General features: G+C 37.6%; 1 protein-coding gene across 1 annotated transcript in view; it reads right to left on the minus strand.

Moving 5' to 3' along the window:
• Positions 1 to 8721: 8721 nt before the first annotated feature.
• LOC126088544 (DNA topoisomerase I, mitochondrial) overlaps positions 8722 to 20166 on the minus strand; it is a 48522-nt gene continuing 37077 nt past the window's right edge. The window contains exons 12-18 of the mRNA XM_049906722.1: positions 16248 to 16472; positions 16067 to 16169; positions 14716 to 14864; positions 10669 to 10806; positions 10173 to 10372; positions 9883 to 10032; positions 8722 to 9800 (exon numbers count right to left, since the gene is read on the minus strand). Of these exons, the coding sequence (XP_049762679.1) occupies positions 9698 to 9800; positions 9883 to 10032; positions 10173 to 10372; positions 10669 to 10806; positions 14716 to 14864; positions 16067 to 16169; positions 16248 to 16472 (1068 nt within the window). The 3' untranslated portion in view covers positions 8722 to 9697. The remainder of the gene's footprint in view (positions 9801 to 9882; positions 10033 to 10172; positions 10373 to 10668; positions 10807 to 14715; positions 14865 to 16066; positions 16170 to 16247; positions 16473 to 20166) is intronic.

A 20166-nucleotide genomic window follows, 5' to 3' on the forward strand; every position in this document is an offset into this window, starting at 1 on the left:
TTTGACTACTCACATAAATCATATGTTTACTGACCTTAGTCAGAAACAGAATGATACCTTTCAGGATTTGTCAAAAAGGTTAGAACTTAACATTGAGAACAAATGTAATAGTGTAGAATCAGAACTTACTGAAAAGTTAGGATCTTTTGAAAACATGTGCAATATTACGTATAATGATGTAAGACATGGGTTGCATACTTCGCAAGAGTGTGTAGATAAGCAGAATGAGTTAATGCCAATCATTCAATCGCAAATTACAGGTGTTGGTACATGGGTAGACAATGTAGAAAGGAATTTCAAAGAGAAAATAGCTAACTCTGATGTTATAAATGTAATTAGTCTGGAGAAACAATTTGGGGAAATTATAGATCGAAAAGTTACCGAGAGAATAACATCCGAGAATGTACTGCCTATTCCTTGTTATGAACTTAATGATACAAGGAAGGGTATGGACAACCTGTGGAAAGAGATTAAGCTTGTCCATCTAAAATAAAGTAGAAAAAAGGGCAACTTCACCTAATGTCGTATTAACTAGTGAAGCGGTGACTGACTTGCAATGGGGAGCTAATTCAGGGTTATCTAGACAATTCCCTAAACTTAAGGCTGATGGAGATGTACATCTGACCCATTTCTTAAAAAGATTTAACCAGTCTTTGCTAAAAAAATGGGAAGATTCCAAGAAGATGGAAATTCCCGATGGGGTACCTTCTAGGGGAAGCCTCAGAATGGGGTACAGTAAACATTGAGAATTTTTCTTCTTTGGAAGACTTTCGAAAGAAATTTAAAGAAAATTACTGGTCTGCCAGTGCACAAGAAAAGTTAATATCTGACCCACGGGACCCAGGTGGAGTCATCTATCCCACAGGGACATTAACATTCTGAGTAAACGGGCGGAGTGACGACTGCCGAATCCCGAGTTGTTTTTGGTGTTTTTTCCAAATAGTTTCCTGCACCGAATTCCTTTAAGATCTAGAACTATCCTAAAATCTTATTGCTTAGAAAACTGAATATGACCATAAAATAGAGACCAACTTAAGAGAATCACAGGAAAAAAAAATGATATCTAGACAAAATAAACTGAATAAAGTAGTGCATTTGTAGAAAATGTAATACAATGCGACTAACTGAACAATTGTTATAGCGAAGTGTACAGCATTTCTATTTTTGTATAGAGTATTTTATACCTTTTATGAGATGTGGTATAGATGGGAGGGTTTGTATAAATTTTGAAAGGGGGTGGGTATTGTAGCTAAAAGCTTCATTTACAAGAATAGATAAATCATGACTAAAACAAAACACACATCACACCTTTCAAACAACCCTCACAAAGAAGTGTGCCTGATTCGTCTTCATTTGCCATTTCCATAGGGTTGCTAGGATTTCCTTCGGGGACCTCAAAGGGTGATGGTGGGACAAGTCCGTTCTTCAGGAGACGATTTAACACCAAACCTCCTCCAGCATCTCACTCAAGTACCCGAGGGGTAAGGATCCTGGAGAAGGGCGGTGGGAAGGGTTTCCTGTCTTTGGGGCTATCTTCTTTCTCTTCTTCGATCCTTGCAACCACATCTATTTTTTCCTTTCTTACTTATCTTGAGGACCTGTCTATCTTTTTCCCCTTTCCATATTCATAAACTTCTATCACTGAAGACCTTCCTTATTTCCATGGTTACTAATAACCTACATCTTACGACGGTCACTCCAAAAGAAATGCACACTATTTTTGTAAAAATACAGTTTTAATTCTGCATGTGTGAAAGTTTTACAGTGTGTAGATACATCCTTCTCGCTTGTTTTCAAATCTAGTTCAACCTGTTCCCATGAGTGGCGCTGTCACAGCATGTCTACAAGATGGCTGCTACACTTGACGTTAGTCAGAAGCAACATGCTGTCATAGAATTCCTGTGCTGTGAAAACGAGACAGTGGGAAACATCCACAAGAGGTTGAAAAAGGTGTGTGGAGAAGCTGCTGTCGATCGCAGTACAGTTAGTCGGTGGGCAAGCAGGTTACGTGATGAAAGCGGGCACGGCAATATTGAGGATTGTCCTCACAGCGGCAGGCCTCGTACTGCACACACTCCAGACAATGTGCAGAGAGTTAATGAATTGGTGGCTGCTGACAGAAGTATCACAGTGAACGAATTGTCACACTACGTTGGGATAGGAGAAGGAAGTGTTTGCAGAATATTGAAAGTGTTGGCGTTAAAAAAGGTTTGTGCCAGGTGGGTTCCCAGGATGTTGACAGGGGCTCACGAAGAAACAAGAAAAACGGTATGCAGCGAACTTTTGGAACAGTACAAGAATTGTGGAGATGAATTTCTTGGAAGAATTGTGACAGGTGATGAACATGGCTCCATCATTTTTCACCAGAGATGAAGAGGCAATCACTGGAGTGGCATCATGCAAATTCACCCAAGAAAAAAAATCAAAACCACATCTTCTGCTGGAAAAGTTATGGCTACGGTGTTTTTCGATTCCGAAGGACTCTTGCTTGTGGACATCATGCCAAGTGGATCCACCATAAATTCTGATATGCATTTGTGACGACACTGAAGAAACTTCAAGCTCGACTGAGTCGTGTTCGACCACATTGGCAAAAGCACAATGTTTTGCTGTTGCATGACAATGCACGGCCACATGTCAGTCAAAACACCATGGAAGCGATCACAAAACTCGGATGAACAACACTGAAACACCAGCCTTACAGTCCTGACCGGGCTCCATGTGTCTATCATCTCTTTGGGAAACTGAAAGACTCTCTTCATGGAACAAGGTTTGATGCACGCTGCCAAACAGTGGCTCCAACAGCTTGGTCCAGAATTTTACCGTGCGGGTATACAGGTGCTGGTTCCAAGTGGCGTAAGGCAGTTGAGAGGGATGGAAATTATGTGGAGAAATGAAAATATTGTTCCTAAAGGATGTATCTACGCACGGTAAAACTTTCAAACATATATAATAAAAGATGGATTATAAAAAAATAGTGTGCATTTCTTTTGAAGTGACCCTCGTATCTTTGCATAAGAAGGCCGAAGAATCAGACTACACGAAAACATAGCCACATATACACAAATATACACTTCTACGCAAACATTAAATTAGATAAGACAAAGCCTGTTACAATGTGAGAACCGCGAGGTGTTGTAGGGGAAAAGGTGTGTACATAGGGAATTATGGGCACATATATGGGGCGTTGTGAAGGTTCTACATCAAATATACATAAGGAGAGGTGCCCATACATAACGAACAACTATAAAATACTAAGGAGTAATGGATAAATAAGAAAAAGGTGTGAGCAACGTCAGTGCAGTAAAAACTCTGATGAATTGAAGGATAGGGGGGTGTAAGTAGAATATATAGACACAATATCTATTGAAAGTATAGAAGTTGATAAGTAAAGGAGTACTTTAAGGAGTGAATGATATATTAAAGAATGAATGTGAAGTTTAAAAGAGATTGATAGCTTTACCAGAAGATAATTATGGTATACATAGAAATGTTCATTAGGGTAATGAACCATAAGGCCTACTCAGAAAGGATAAGGGGGGCATACCTGGCATTCACTAAGTGTTAAGGGCAGATGTACCTAAGTGGAGATAGGACGATCTGGAGCCTAAAAAATGGAGATGTTTTTTTAAGGGGCGTACCTACCAGAATGGAAAGAGAAAGCGCTCTCATAAGGTCAACCCATAACCAAGGAATAGGTGCTGATCCTAGGAGAAGGGGACAGTATCATGACAAAAGTCACAAAAATTTCATAGGAATTATTCTGGAAAATGTAAATTCTATGAGCGACTAGCATTATTATGTTTCTTGGAAGTAAATGAGTGTCAAAAGAGCACTTTCATTTCACCCAGAGTTCCTCCAAGCTATAACTAATGAAAATAGCACATACTAGGAAAAAGGTCGTACAAAAAGATAAGAATAAAAAATAGATTACCCATGTGTCATAAACACCTGAAGTTTTCAATTGAAAAAAGGAAATAAAGGAAAGTCCTCACAATTCTTAAATATTAGTAAAGCTGACTAAAACCACAAGTAAATGGCTCATGTCTTAATAACAAAGTAAGAAAAGAATAGAGAAACAATAAGCAAAAGATTGTTCCAGAGAGGGCAGAGAATTGTTATGGAAAGGAGAGAGATGTATATAAACATACGTAAAAAATGTATACCGTATTTACTCGAATCTAAGCCGCACTCGAATCTAAGCCGCACCTGAAAAATGAGACTCGAAGTCAAGGAAAAAAAATTTTCCCGAATCTAAGCCGCACCTAAAATATGAGACTCGAAATTCAAGGGGAGAGTAAAGTTTTAGGCCGCACCTCCAAATCGAAACAAAGTTGGTCCATTGTAATATGAGACACAATTTAGGTCGAATGAATGACGATACAGCAACAGTAGTTTGGTTTGCGTAGTAAGCTTAGCAGTTAGGCTTTACCAGGTAGCCATTGCTATGCGTCAGGCGCTCCGTCCGTATTTATACGGGTACCCTCCCTTTTTCACGTGCTTCGTCTGGTTTGGATCGATTGCTTATTTTTCTTTGATCTGATAAGTGCCGTTCTCTTTGTTATAGGTGTTTACGTCACTCTAAGCTGAAAATGCATTACTGTACTGTGTCATGCACTGTTTGTCGCATTCTGATAATAATCAGTGTTTACGGCCTGTCGCCGGTCGCGGCGTGGCTTGCTTTTGTGCGCGCTACCGCCGCTTACAATTAAAAAAAGAAAAAGAGAGGAATCGTCTCATTAGCGAAACAATGGCAAGAGACTGCTATTTGTTGTTACTAACACTGCTGCTTTCTTTGGCGATGATCAACAAGAACCAAATAATAGACTGCGTATGATAGTAGATGTTCTGAACGAGAGTTTAGCGAAAATTTTTCTTTGTTTGAAAATCTTTGCAGACGTCTCTTTAGTACATAACATTCTGCACAGAAATTAGTCATCTTAGATTTAAAAATCTAGTCAATTGACGTGCTTCATTTCTGACTGTATCACTATTAGGCACAAGAATAATACGAATATAAACATGAAATGATATGTATATTCTTCAGCGTTTGCTGTTGTCTCACTCTAGTTTCGTAGTTTATTAAGCAGACAGGATTTAAATGAGATAGCAGCAAACACGAAAGAATGCATGGCAAAATGTTTATATACGTATTATTCTTATGGTGAAGAGAATACTGCATGTGATTCATGATTCATAAAAGTTCCTATTAGCAACCATCTCTTCTCATAGGTAGAAAAAATTGAGAACATAGAGTTGGCCATATTGACAAACATCCCAAACAGTCTTGCCAGTCGGATTTTCGTAGTACAGTACATTGAAATGTTGCTACATTCGAAGACGAACAATACGGAATTTGTATTTACTGCGTTGGATAATGTATGAAAATGCAGTGGTCGAAACTCGGGGCGGAGAAAAAATTTCGTCTTCCACCGTTTTTTTTTTTTTTTTTTATTTATTTACTGACGCAGAGGTTTTGGCACCAGTATTTATCTTTGTGCCTGAAAAGCATGCATGTTCGACGGCAGAAGTTAGTTGTGGCGGCACCTACCAACATTTTTCAGAACTTCTGCTTGCTTTGCACTCGATTCTAAGCCGCAGGTGGTTTTTTGGATTACAAAAACCGGAAAAAAGTGCGGCTTAGATTCGAGTAAATACGGTACTGTTAAGATATGAAATGTTGTTATGAGTGATATTACTTGCTTAATGATTATGTATAAAATACCGCATGTTCGATCTGAGGGGGAGGGATATGTAGTGATTCGAGACTTTCTGTGTAAATTCTACAACCACTCTGCCTTCTACCATCCCGAACACATGAAATTCTAGATACGAGTGTGGAATGGTAAAATCCTACCTACTGCGCATCACGTTTGTGAGTGCAGGTTTAAAATCAGTCGCAGGAAGAAAGTAGATGTGGCGGTCGAACAACACTGACAAGTACCTGTCAGGCAATCCATACAGGTTTTAGTGTGTGTGTGTGTGTGTGTGTGTGTGTGTGTGTGTGTGTGTGTGTAAGGTAGAACCATGGAGTTTTTATGCGGTGCTCTGTGCTTATTGTGTCATTGAATATTATTATGTGAAACAAGAACAGTTGAAAAAGTACTCTTGTAGACTCTTGACTCGGCCTTGTTAGAGGCAAGACGTTTTTCAGTCTCTTTTTCTGAAAGTCATGGTGTCTAAGCAGACTTTCTTTCAAATGTAAATCAATTTGTTTCTAACATACAACTGTATGAACAACTGTATGAGAGACTTGCTGGAAGTTACATGTTTTTTGAAAGTGAGAATTTTTTATTGTGCTTGAAAGTCAAATACATAGTTGATCGACGAAAAGTAAACTTTGTATGGCTACTTATTTCACAAGTAGAAAAAGGCTTGAAAGTTCCTGTACCTAGCATTATTCGACGGAGAAGAAGTCAAGAGAGATTCCAGCAGCCGGCTATCCAGTAGAAAAGAGTGGCTGCAAACCCCAAGTAAGTCATCTCGTAAAGAAGTGGAATGTGGTTTGGGAAAATAAATCGGTATAACTCAGACCCACACTCACACTAAGTCGTCAAAACGTTAGAAGTGTACCATTTTAACTAGTACATGATTTCACTATCTTTATATATTCCAAACATGCATAATATACACTTTTAGATAATTTGCTAACAGATATTACAGAATTACATTTAAACACTGAAGAATAATGAACATTGATTTATATTCTGTACATCATGAAGAGAATGGCCAAAGCTAGTCAATCTCGTTTTTATTTAGCTTGCTGCTGCCATACTATGCTACTCAAACAGCCACCTCACAGAATGCTTAACTTATTTAATTTAAACAAATTGGAACAATGGGACAAATCTTTTTTTGGTGAACATTCAGAGTTTTTAGCTTTAATGCAGTCAGATCTTAGCCATATTGCTCTGTGTTCAGAGGCATGTGGCGATACAATTCACCTAACCATCATGTGAATTCCAGGTTGCACCCACACGACGACCTGCTGGGCACCACCTGTCACATCCTCTTGCAACTTCTTTTCTAATCTACCCAAACCTCTCTTACCTCCATGAAAAAGTAACTAACAGCTCCAAAAGCTAGAATAGTGTGTGTACTTTCATGTTTATCTTATCAGCAGTTCTATTTATTTTGCTTATTGAAAGTAATAATGGAAGGTGGGTAGATGAAATTAGAGAACACGCAGGAGCAGCATGAATGTACGCCACTGAAGCCCGTAATGTAGGCTCTTCCTTCTGTCCCATGATGTACAGGTGCCCTCAAGACTCCACAGCTCATCCAACAGGCACGTGTAGGTGGTAGGCTGCACACCATGCAACTGTATTTCTGTGTGTTCATGACGCGTTCTGCTGTGTGCACACAGCTGTTCTCCTTCAAGGGAAGGATCTTATGATTATTCACATACGAGACATAATTAATGCTTTCATCTCCACCTATTTGTTAGGCAAGTAGGCACTGGAAACCTAACATTTTCTGGATGTCTTCCACCAGACATGCTTTGTGGTTTACCAACAATAAACAGTGTACAAGTTCATCAGAATTTTGAGCCAAGTTCAGGACCTGCTATGCTTCAAATATGAATTTAAAATGTGTAAGATAAACACAGCACACCATTTTCAATTGCACCAGGCACTTGAAAGCGGTTGCATTATGAAATTGCACTCTGCTCAACAGCAGGTATTACATCAGAATGAACATGATAGTATCAACATACACATATATAAGGTGCTTTCAATAAGTAGGGCAGCACATTTTTTTCTGAAAGCAAGTTTGTTTTCTTCAGGATTCTATTACACCATATTATTCCTCACTATTAGCTACAAAACCTTATTTTTCAACATAACCTCCATTAAATGTGATGGCCTTACTCCACCCTACCAGGAGGGTCCCAAACTCCCCATCATCCATGTACTGTTTCTCACAGAGTGTACCCTTCATTGGGCCAAACAAGTGGAAGTTGCTCTTTATGACCTTCTGTTAGTAGGTGGCACTGATGACTCTACGAATACACTACAATCCCCTTCGTATCATTCCCATATGGTCTGTGAAGAGAAGATTAAATTTATTAGTGTGCACAGACACATTCTTCCCATGCTCAGTACATGAATGAAACGGGAAAAAGCGCTAAATGGGAAGTGCCCTCCGTCATACATTTCACAGTAGCTTGCAAAGTACAGATGTAGACTACCACCTTGGCACAAATTTGTAAGATCCTTATTTCCTTGCAGATAACATCTCTTTTTCAGGCACTTGATAGGACTGAACTCTTGAGTTACTTCTTGTTGCCAAAATACTGACAATACAGAACACACAGTGTGACTTGTGGATCTTGCCAACATAACCAACAGATTATGTGCCAGTCAGTAGATGAAGGTGAGAAACCCAAGGGCAATTATCGTGTCTCTTACATCTCATGAGACAGGACAAAATACAATCCTTTCTTCATGCCAAAGTGAATTTTTGAGATGTCTAGGTTGTATAATTTGAATCTGGATAAAATTGCCCTTACATGCTGCCATATCAGAAGTGTGTACCACGACTACATTTCTTGTGAACAGGATTACTAGCTTTCTTCAGTCAAGTGCATTTTCAATGTAACCTGTAAAAAAAAAATGAATAAACCTGTGTCGATTTCCGCTCATGTGTCGCAAATCACAACTGTGTATATTAATGTAGTCTCTGGCAGAAAGTTTAGGTTTTGAAATCAGAATACCCAAGTAATCTGGTGAAATAATGTAATTTCACAGTATCTGCTACATACAGATATAATACTATTCCAAAAACAAAAAATAATAAATAAAATGTGAAAAGTCACTGGAACCTTGTAATATACAAGAATATTCTCAGTAAATTTACAGGTGCTGTATAAATCTTTGTCATAAAATGGTCACATCACATACTTTCTCTAATTGCATAACAATTTCACTGTCTTTATATAACACCTTTGTAAATGACTCGCACTCCAACAGAAAACTAATGAAATATCTGCAATAGAATCATCTTTCTTTCTTTCTTTGCCATTATCACACAAATGTTCACGTTAAACAAAACTTTCTCTTGGATTTAATCGTAAATAATTTCACTGCCTACCATCAAAGGAAGTGTTCACTGATGAGCAAAATTTAAGTGTTATATATAGTCCGTATTTACATATTGCATCTTGTTTTTCCATGTCACACAGCAAATTAAAACTTATCACAAAGCTTTTAAAACAGTTGTACCAAAATAACATGCTTGAAACTCAACATGCACAGCTATTACTACTCCACATGTATGCATTTCATGCTGTGGAGGAATGTTCACTTGCATGTCAACAATAAGAAAATTTACTCAAAATTAAAAAATATAGATTTCATAACACAATTTAATACAATAGACAACATCAATATATTCAATTTAAAATATGTACTCTAGTTACTGATGCTTTTAGTACCCACACACTATACAAAACTTTTGTGTTTTGCATATAGTCTTGTTTCATCAGAATCACCATTGTAATTTACCTAACACAATAAAACCAGCAGCAAACACTGCTTGAAGTGTTTATTGTCTATTTCATGAACATATTAAAACTTAAATAAGATTCTTCTGGTACCTTTCTGCACACAAGGTCTTAACTAATTTTGATGGCCCCATCTCAAGTTCACACACAATACGATCTTCACACTTGCCAATAAAACTAATAGGATTGTCATTAAAACACATAGTCAGGTCCAGCCATATCAATAGCCCAACGAAACTTGTCACGCTGTGTTCTGTTGTATATCTTCTCAATAGGAACACCAAACTTTTTGCACCTGTGGAAAGAAAACTCACATTGTAAGTTAACTTAATTTCTGAAATAAAAATTTTGCCTTTAATCGAAGTCTGGATACATACCATGCCACACTTATACGCGGATCAAGATAATTAAGCTTGGATGTTCCCAAAGCAATTTCCTTATTTTCTTCCTTGTCTGTTGCCTGAACTTCTAACTTGGACAACTGTTCTTTAATTCTGTCTAGAGCTTTTTTCCTCTTATCCATGTCTCTGGGGTGGAAAAAAAAAAAAACAATCAAATTCAGCAGTATTCCAGAGAAAATTCAAAATGTTCAAATTTTAATATCATAATTAATAATAATGTTGTTCCAGAAGTGATTAGCTCAATGTTACAAACAAAAACTACTAACATCTTGTTTTTGGCCGATTCAAAATTTTTGTACTCTCTTTTTGCCTGCTTATACTGCCTTTCTGCTTCCTCCAATTGTTCCTTTTTGGCTTCAATTTTGTTCTTCAGATTCTCCATACTTTTAGCATGTGTTTTTGGAACAGATCTTTGATGGTTACAAAGTATTGCCACTGCACGGTTTGCACGATTGTATGCCAAAATCTGTTGAAAATATTATCCTGGTTAAAACAACTACTACTTCAGTAAAACATAACAAGAGCAAAACTTTTGCAACTATGAAATTCATAAAACGAAAGGAACTGCACTTTCATCATTTTACATAACATTTTTACTGAAACAATGCAGAACAATAAATTAAATAATGTTCTCAGGATCATATAGGATATAATTTACAAGTGTGACTGTCTAACAAAACATTAATACGTCTGAAGAAAAAAGTTAACTGTGCATAGTTTTATAAGGAGAGTACTTCTTAAAAAAATTTTATGAAGGCATACCTTTTCAGCAACTGTGAAATCAGGATTAGTCAACTGTTTAAGCTGTTCTTGCAATGTGATAGAAGCATTGTATGTTCGGAAAACTTTGGCAGTTAATCCTTCCATTAGCTCATTCAGATGTTTGTTCAATATTGAAGTCTGAAACAAAAACATCAATAGATAGCTTTTCTACAAATAAATATCTGTTGATAAAATACTGTTTAAAACTGTTCTCTTTGCTGATACTTTACAATGCAAGATGGCAGAAAGAAAGCTTACAAATTGACACTAACATTTCCCCATGATAAATGCTGCTGCTCCCCCCCCCCTCCCCCCTTTCGCTCGCCTCAATTAGTACTTTCCTTGGAGGCCCCTAAAGAAAGTTTGAGCATGTCATGAGGTACAGAATTCAAAATCATCAGTGAAAAGGTTGAGAATGATAAGTGGGCAAGCCAACACATACAAAAATCGATGTAGAGTAGTCACAAAACAATCAGTTGCTAAATCAAAGAAACATCTCCTATGTCTTTTTAATCTCTTCAGCATGAGTAGTGACTGGCGTAAAATGAATTACACGAGTGGCCAACCTATCTTTCCAATTTTGGTAATTACCAAGGAAAAAATTACAACTAACCTCCCTAGTCCCTATGTAGCACATATGCTATATACAAATTTTATTTTTTACTAGCTCACGGAATCAATCAAACTTACTGGGGCTAATTGTAGCACTTACTTTACACCATGAGCTTTCACCACATCACTTGTTTTTATCTCTGCATATTCCCAGTAGGTAGCAGCATCTGCTTAAAGAAACTGTTTATCACAGTATCAGTCCATATTTGAAAAATAAAGGGAGTTTCTGTTTGTTTCCAGTAATTTTGGACTACAACGTATTTCGATAATGCTGTAATATGCTAATATAGCCTACACTATTGAATAAGTGATTGTTTATTTCATCACAGCAATATGGCAATATATTGTTTTTGATGTAGCAGTGGGACTACATTTGCCAATTTCTAATATATAAAAGGCAATGTTCTGACTGATGGACTGACTGACTAACTGAGACTCATTATTGCCCAGCCCAAACTGCTAAGGATAGAAACTTAAAGTTTGGAGAAGGAATAGATCTTATACTGTAGGTATCATTTAAGAAGGGATTGTCCAAAATTCCACTCCTAAAGGGGTGAAATATGGGTGTAAGGCTTTCTGAAAGGGACTTTTGATGCCAGAACTACAAAAATTGGTACTTGGTTTCTCTGTCAGAAAATAAAAAAAAAAATGCTTCATCATTTTTGGAAATGCAACCACTAAGGAGGTCAAATATCTTAAAAAAAAAAAAGTAAAAAATTTTTAAGGCTATATCTATGACAATTGGTATTTGACCTATCCGTTAGAAATAAAAAAAATACATGTTCTATTGTTTCTGAAAGATCAACCCCCATGGGACTGCAACAGGGGATGAAAATTTTTAAGAAAATATTTTGTTATATTAAAAAATTTTAAAGTTAAATTTATGAAAACTGGTATCTCACTTCTCGGTTAGAGATAAAGAAATATTTGTTAGGGAGTGAAAATTGCTATGAAAATATCTCTATGAGAATGCAAAAAGCATGATTAACAAAAACTTTGGACTCCAGCCACTAGAATCGCATTTTGGTCAGAAGTACATTCAGAAGACACCACACTTATAAGGCCTTAATTAGCGTGAAAAGCTTCGGTGATGCAATTTGTCAACACACAAAAATTTGATTCAATAAAGACAAAAACAAAAAAAATCTCTGCAGGCCATACAGTCTAAACAAACAAAGCAGCAGGTGCTAAGCTTGTGAATTATATTTTCTCATTCCAGAGACGCTGTTTATATTATTTTTAGGTTTCTGCTACATCTTAGTGCAGCTTATGATCTTACATTTTTCTAAACTTGTGTTCAAAGTGTTTTTTCATGGGCAAATTTTAATAACCTTCACAGAAATTTCCACAAAGATAAATCTACAAGAAGATGACCATAAGAAAAAGAAAATGACCTTAGAAATGAAATGTAAAATCACTGAAAAATGTTAATGTGGTGTGCGAGTTGCTAATTTAGCATGCACACACAGTCGGTCTAAATCAACTATTTGTCCTGTCCTCAAGAACAAGGACAAGATTAAGGAGATAGACGCTTCAAAAGGAGTGACAAGAGAAAACAAAGGTTTCGTATTCTGGATGATGTCGAAATGTTGCTCCTTATATGGGTAAATGAAAAGCAATTACAAGGCAACACTATTAATGAGAACATCATTTGTGAGAAGGTAGAATGATTTTCGCCAACCCTGTTAAGAAGACGCCAGGATCGTCAGCGGCCGAAGAAGTGTTTAAGAGATGTCATGGGTGGTTTGAGAAGATTAAGAGAAGAATCGGCATTCACTGCATTGTGAGGTACGACGAAGCAGCCAGCTCCAACACAAAGGCAGCCGAGAACTTAATCAGCAACTTAAAGATGTTCGTAGATTCTGAGGGTTATCTGCCGCAACACGTTTTTGATTGTGACAAGACGAGTCTGTGCTGGAAAAGAATGCCGAAGCGTACCTTTATAACAGCAGAGGAGAAGGTATTGCCTGGCCATAAGCCAAGTCACAAGCCAATAAAGACAATCTCGCACTGTTATTCTGTGCCAGTGCAAGCAGTGATTTGAAAACTAAACCGTTGCTTGTTTGCCATTCAGACACTCTACGAGCCTTCAAGAAGTGTAATGTGCAGAAGAGCAGGTTATATGTGATGTGTAGGTCCTACAACAAGGCTTGGGGGACATGTGATCTTTTTTGTGATTGAATCAATGAAGTGTTTGGTCCTTCAGTGAAAAAATATTTGTTAGAGATGAATATGTCTTGCTTGTTATCGACAATGCTCCTGTCTATTCTCCAGGCCTACAAGACCACCACCTTGCCAAATTTAAATTCATCAAGATCCAAATTCTGCCTTCCAAAACCACTCCATTACTCCAGTCTATGGACCAGCAGACTGTTTCTTACTTCAAGAAGCTCTACACTAAAGCACTCTTTAAGCATTGCTTTGAGTTGACTGAAGCTACCAATCTCACTCTCAGAGAGTTTTGGAAATAACACTTCAACATCACTGCCTGCATCGATGTGATCGAAAAGGCTTTGGAAGAGGTTACCAAGAGAACTCACTCCCACTTGGAGAAGCTTTGGCCGGAGTGCACTGTCTAATGCGACTCGTTGAGGCATTTGAGTCAGTACCTGCGTAGCCTGTAGTCAACGAGATTGTGTCTTTGACCAAGAGCATGGGACTAGAAGTGAATAACAATTATGTTGATGAGCTTGTGGAAGATCACAGCCAAGAAATGGCCATCAAAGAGCTTATGCAGTTGCAGTGTGTTTCACAACAGGAAGTTGTGGAGAGGAGTTCTTCAGAGGAAGAGGAGGAGGAGGAGGAGGAGGAGAGGGCGGTAACCGCAAAACAGCGATCTTCTGACACAAGAGAAATCCTGAAAGCAAGGGAGTCAGTTATCGTTCACTGAAAATCATCACCCCAATAAAGCAGTGACTACGCGCACTACAAATTTATTTAACAACAATGCTGTGTCACATTTTCACTAAGTGTTGAAGCACCGCCAGAAACAAATGACTATGGATAGCTTTTTTAAAAAAATAATTTGTTATGTATTGTGAACAATAAAGTACATATGTGTAATTGGCATAAATAAGATAATACTTTTGGTACTTTTTCTGCATAGAATGCATTAACGTATTTTAAATTGGATAAATTTTTTCGCCTAACCTGTGTTTCACACTACGGGTAAGAGTCTGGAACAAATTATGCTTGCTATGTGCGATTCCATTGTATTTTGAACATGTTCTAAAATTTTTGTGAACACACTATCTTTTTTTAAAAAATTTGGTATTTCATTCTTATTTTGCCCAAGAACAATGCAATGAGCATTAATATACACTTTTCCTTCATAAGACTCAAGATCAGAACAGAGAAGGTAAATAAAAATCAAATCTTTAAATTTCAATAAGAGGTCAACTTCAATCATCATTATGTGGAACACACTATACTTACGTTAAGTCTATCAAACAAATCATCCCCAGTGGATTTGTTTTCCATGAAGAGTTGCAAATTCTTAAATACTCGTTTCTCAACAGACACTTCATTGTAATATCTTATGGAATCCTTACCGAGGAAATCAAATACTACCACACATTCCTTCCCTGAAATAAAGAAAGCAAATCAAATAACAAGATCCAGAAATGTACGTTATTTTTATATAAAATTTTAGTCGGGATAGCGGACTTTATTTCTGAGACATTGGATAACACAGATACACATTTGCAATCATCATCTCCCAAAACATAATAAAATAATTTTAAGGTGTATTATGCATTACACCATATATGACTTCAGTTTGTGTTAGAAGTTACTTTTATTATTCATTACATTATTTACATAAATGGGTAAATGATCAACAATATTTATGACTGAGTAGTTCACTCCTTTCTGTGCTACATTAAGGCCAAGCTAGTATAGTGTTTATATCCACTTCTAGTATAATATTTATAAATCTTGCTATTGTTTTCAACTGTGATTGACTGTTGAAAGCAAACTTCAAAAGGGATAATACCAAACTGTTTAAAGAGCTGTGTACAAGAGGTTCTTGAGTGGGAATCACCCATTATCCTTATTAAATGTTTCTGCACAGCAAACTCTCTAAATGACATTTTACATCAGAGGATGATGCCATAAGTCATAGTGAATCAAAATAGAAAAGTAATCTTCACACTTTTATCTCCAAATGTGATACCATTCATAACGCTGAAGTTGCAGAACTTAGACCTCGAAGGCCTGTAATGTGTCAGTTCTAGTACAGGCCCTTATCAATAACATAAACAATTAATAATGTGACATTACTTGGTGTTGTGTGTCACAGAGGACAGAATCAACCACTTATGAGCTGAACAATATTGGAAATTAGTCTGTCACCAGAACACCCACCACTCAACTAATAACATTATGCACCATGCTCTTGTAAATCACTGTTGAATGTTTTCCTTGATTACAGGTTAACATTTAGATCTGCAGAACTAAAATGTGTTTGGTGCTCTGTTACAGCTGCATGTTAAATGCTCTCTACACCACAAAAAGAGCACAGAATACTGTCTAATTGCATCTATAATCTAAAAAATTGTGACTAACTTAGAATTATGAGCAGTGCTGGGATGATCATAGCAATCATCATTGCCTGTTACATTATTGGTGCCATAAAGCATGACCAAGTGTTCGCAGCTGGTGACAAAGACAGCACTGTGATGCGTTGCGTATTGCAGAGATGGAGCACACTACTCAGTATCTGTGGTTACTTGAATTCAGTTTTGTGATTTCCTCGAAGCATTTGTCAAATGAAGACAACACTCACCATCCTTCTCTTCATGCAAAGATATGTGTTCAACACGTAGTGAACAGCAACCGACTGTGTCTGCTTGATCTTCATCCTTCTCGTTACCAGCCCTAAGTGCCAGCTGAAATAGTATGCACACATTTTACTAAAAATGGTCACACCTCAGGAGATAAATTTTTGATGAAGTGTGTTACTATACCTTATCAATGAAATATAAAGCAACAGCTCTTTGTCTGATACGCATTTCCTTTGATTTCCAGTCTTCACGATATTCTGCCCGAATCTTCTCAATACTTTTTGCAAGCTTTCGGGCTGTCTCATATTTCTGCCAATCTTTTTCACCTTTCAATTTTGAAGATGGGTTCAGCATGATGTATTTCACTTGTCCTTGTACATTTTCAGTCCAACTTGCGAGCCATGTAACCTAAGACACAATATTGTTATTTAAAATAATGAAATGACCATATCATGCTACACAGATTATGAACCAAAACCAAGAAAAATAAATATATCAACAGAAACAATCAACTTTAAAAATTTGCCGTGATAAGATAGATAAAAACTATACTCACCACATGGCAGCAGGACAACGCACATATAAATTACTTAAATTTGCAAGCTTTTGGAGCCAGTAGCTCTTTCTTCTGGCAGAAGGTTTGAAGGGGAAGTATGACAGATGAAAGAAAAGGACAGGTGATTTAAGACAGGGGAAAGTTGGGAAAAAGACGTTCAGAACCCTTGGTCAGCAGAGACTTACCGGACTAGATGAGAAGGCTGATTGTTGGGGACTGCACCAGACATGACTTGAAAACCTGGGAGCTTAAAAGTGGAAGACAGAGTAATACAAAAGACAGAGATTACTGCCAAAACATCATGCATCAATTAATAACAGCAGAAAGCTACATGAAATGTATGCAACGGAGGTGTGGAGAGGAGAGGAGAGGGGTGGGGTGGGTGGGAAACAGGCAGGTCAGAAAATGAAAGATATAGAAAATTGGAAGTGAGTGAAGAAAGAAATAGTTGCTGTTAAGAAATGTTGGGACAAAAGAAATGAATTAAGATAAATTAAGGCCAGGAGGGTGGTGAGAACCCACGACACGTTATGCCAATTCCCACCTGCGAACTTCTGAGAAACTGGCATCTGAGGGAAGAATCCAGATGGCACATGTGGTGAAACAGGCACCATGATAATGACTGTCATATTGTATAACATGCTCTGCTACAAGATATTGTGGGTTACCAGTATACACTCTCTGCCTATGCCCATCCAGCCTAACTGATAATTTGGTGGTGGTCATGCTGATGTAAAAGGCCAAACAATGTTTACATTACCACTAGTGTATGACGTGTCATTTCAGAGGTGGCTCTCCCTTTGATAGTATATGTTTTGCCAGTTACAGGGCTGGTATACATGGTTGGAGGAGGGTGCCTAGGGCAAGTCCTACAGCAGTAATGGCCACAGTGGCACGAGATATAGGCTAGGGAAATGGGTGTAGAAGCAGCATAGCATCTGACAAGATTATTACAGATGGGGAGGGTGACTAAAAGCTATTCTCGGTGTAGTGGGCAAAATGTCGGACAGAACAGACCTCATTTTAGGGCACGATTTTAGGAAATTATAGCCTCGAAGCTGTTGATTAACACATTCAAGGCCAGGATAAAACAGAGCAACAAGAAGTGTACCCCTAAGTTGTTTTTTGGAGAGTTCAGTAATACCCTGATTGAATGTGATTCCCTGGGAAATCTGCTTTTGAACTAGGCTGGTGGGGTAACTATGTTCAGTGAAGGCTGAAGTGAGAATGTGGTGTGTTGCTGTAAAAGAGGCTGCTTCTGAAAAAACATGTTTGCGTCGAATACCCCAGGGCTGTATAGGTGGGAATGTTTGACAAGGAAAGGATGGGAACTGTCAAAATATAAGTACTACTGTTTGTTCGGAGATTTAATGTGAAAAGTATGTGTAGCTGACTTTTGCTAAGGACGAGATCACCAAAAGAAAAGTGGTATGGGACTCAGAATAGAACTATGCGAAATTTAACTGAAGGTATTTATAGATGCCAGGAATTTTAACAGGTCAGCCTCACCATGAGCCCACATGGCAAAGATGTCCTCAATGTATCTAAACCAAACAACCAAGTCATATACCATCTATTATGTAAATACTGTTTGGCCTTTTACATTGGCATGACTGCCACTAAGTTATCAATTAGGATGAATGGACATAGGCAGAGTGTGTATATTGGCAACACACAACATCCTCTTACAAAGCATGCTCTACAACACAAGTCTTGACCTTGGTGCCTGTTTACTCATTTGCCACCTGGCCTCCTCCCCAGACACCAGTTTCTCAGAACCATGCAGGTGAGAATTGGTGTTCAGTATTCAGTTTATTCACCACTGACCACTTACAGTGGAATAGGTCTGAACATTAAATATGCAACTAACAATAACTTTACGGTAAAGTTTTTACAATTTAATTCCACTTTCTTTAGGAATATTCTTATATACTAATGTCAATGATTATTTCAAAATATTCTGTTATTTTATAAAATGGGTGTTTCAGTAACCAGTCATAAATCTTACATTTGAAAATATTACTGGGCAGTGACTGAGCAGATGCTGGAAGTTTATTGACGACTTTTAAACTCATTATTTTGTGTGAGGCTGCAGTCTTTGTGGGTCTGTGTCTTGGTATGTCGAAGTCCAGTTTGCCTCTAGTGTTGTGGGGATGTATGTTCTCTCCTGGTCTTGAACTCATTTAAGTTGCTTTTGACAAAGCAGTGCTGTGTAGATTCACAACAGTTAATGTCATGTGCTTGATAAAGAGGGAGGCGGCAGTGTTCCTTAGGCTTAACTTTGCTCATTATTCTGATTACTCTTTTTTGAAGTTTCAGAATGTCACTGACAGAGGAAGAATGTCCCCATAACAATATGCCATAGGAAATGAGAGATTGAAACAGGCCAAAATATACCACCTTTAGATACTCATCAGTGACTACACCTGTCAGTCTCCAGATGAGATAACACACTCTTGCTATTCTCTTGCAGATATGGCTAATATGTTCCTCCCAGTTTGATTCTGCATCAATGTGGAATCCCAACAATTTTACTAATTTACTTTCAACAGCTGTAGTTAAACCCAGAATTAGTTCTTGTGTTTTATCACGATTACATAGGAGTTCATTAGAAGAAAACCAATTCATTACTAGTTCTAGTTTTTCCTGTGTTGCCTGATGCAGTTCTGTTGTGTCATGGCGTGTATTGAGCAGTGTTGTGCCATCTGCATAACACACAATTTAATTTGCTCCTAGATGGTAAGGTAAGTCATTAATTGCAATGATGAACAGAAAAGGACCAAGGACCGAGCCCTGAGGCACTCCAGTCTCCACTTCCTTCAGCAAGGAGATGTATTTTTAATTGATACAAACTGTTTCCTGATTCGATTACATCCAAAGATGGTTTGTGAATGCCATAAAATTCCAGTTTTGCAAGTAGGATGTTAAATGGTACGCAGTCGAAGGCTTTGCTAAGATCACAAAGTACAACTGATACTAGATCCTAATTTTCGAATACAGTTAACATCTGATTAACAGCTTCAATGACAGCAGTAGTGGTATTTTTACCATGTTGATATGCAAACTGTCTGTTCGAGAGGAGATCACGCTTTTCAAAATAGTTATTTAGTTGGCTGTACATTAGATATTCAAAAGCTTTAGAGAAAATTGTTACAATAGAAACTGGTTGATAGTTATGGAGCAGATGCTTATCTCCCTTTTTAAAGACTGGTATCACTTTAGGAGTTTTGATTGCATCTGGGGGAAACTCCAGATTCTAAACACATATTAAAAATGAAAGAAAGAGGTTGACAGATAAAGTGTATTATTTTTTCATTACATACTTAGAGAACCAATAACAGTCCATACTTTTAGAGATGGTGAACTTTGCCACAGCTTTTACAATATCCTCTGGGGTGACAACATTCCAGTGGAAAGTATACCTCCTATGAGGCACAGCACCAAGATGGTCTAGTGCACAACTGTCATTTTGCTTGATTTTGTTTTTCAGCTCACTCACTGAGGTTAGGAAGTAATTATTTACTTCTTCTGGGACCAGCATTGCAT

The sequence above is a fragment of the Schistocerca cancellata genome, chromosome 6 (assembly GCF_023864275.1).
Source record: "Schistocerca cancellata isolate TAMUIC-IGC-003103 chromosome 6, iqSchCanc2.1, whole genome shotgun sequence".
In the NCBI taxonomy this organism is placed as follows: domain Eukaryota; kingdom Metazoa; phylum Arthropoda; class Insecta; order Orthoptera; family Acrididae; genus Schistocerca; species Schistocerca cancellata.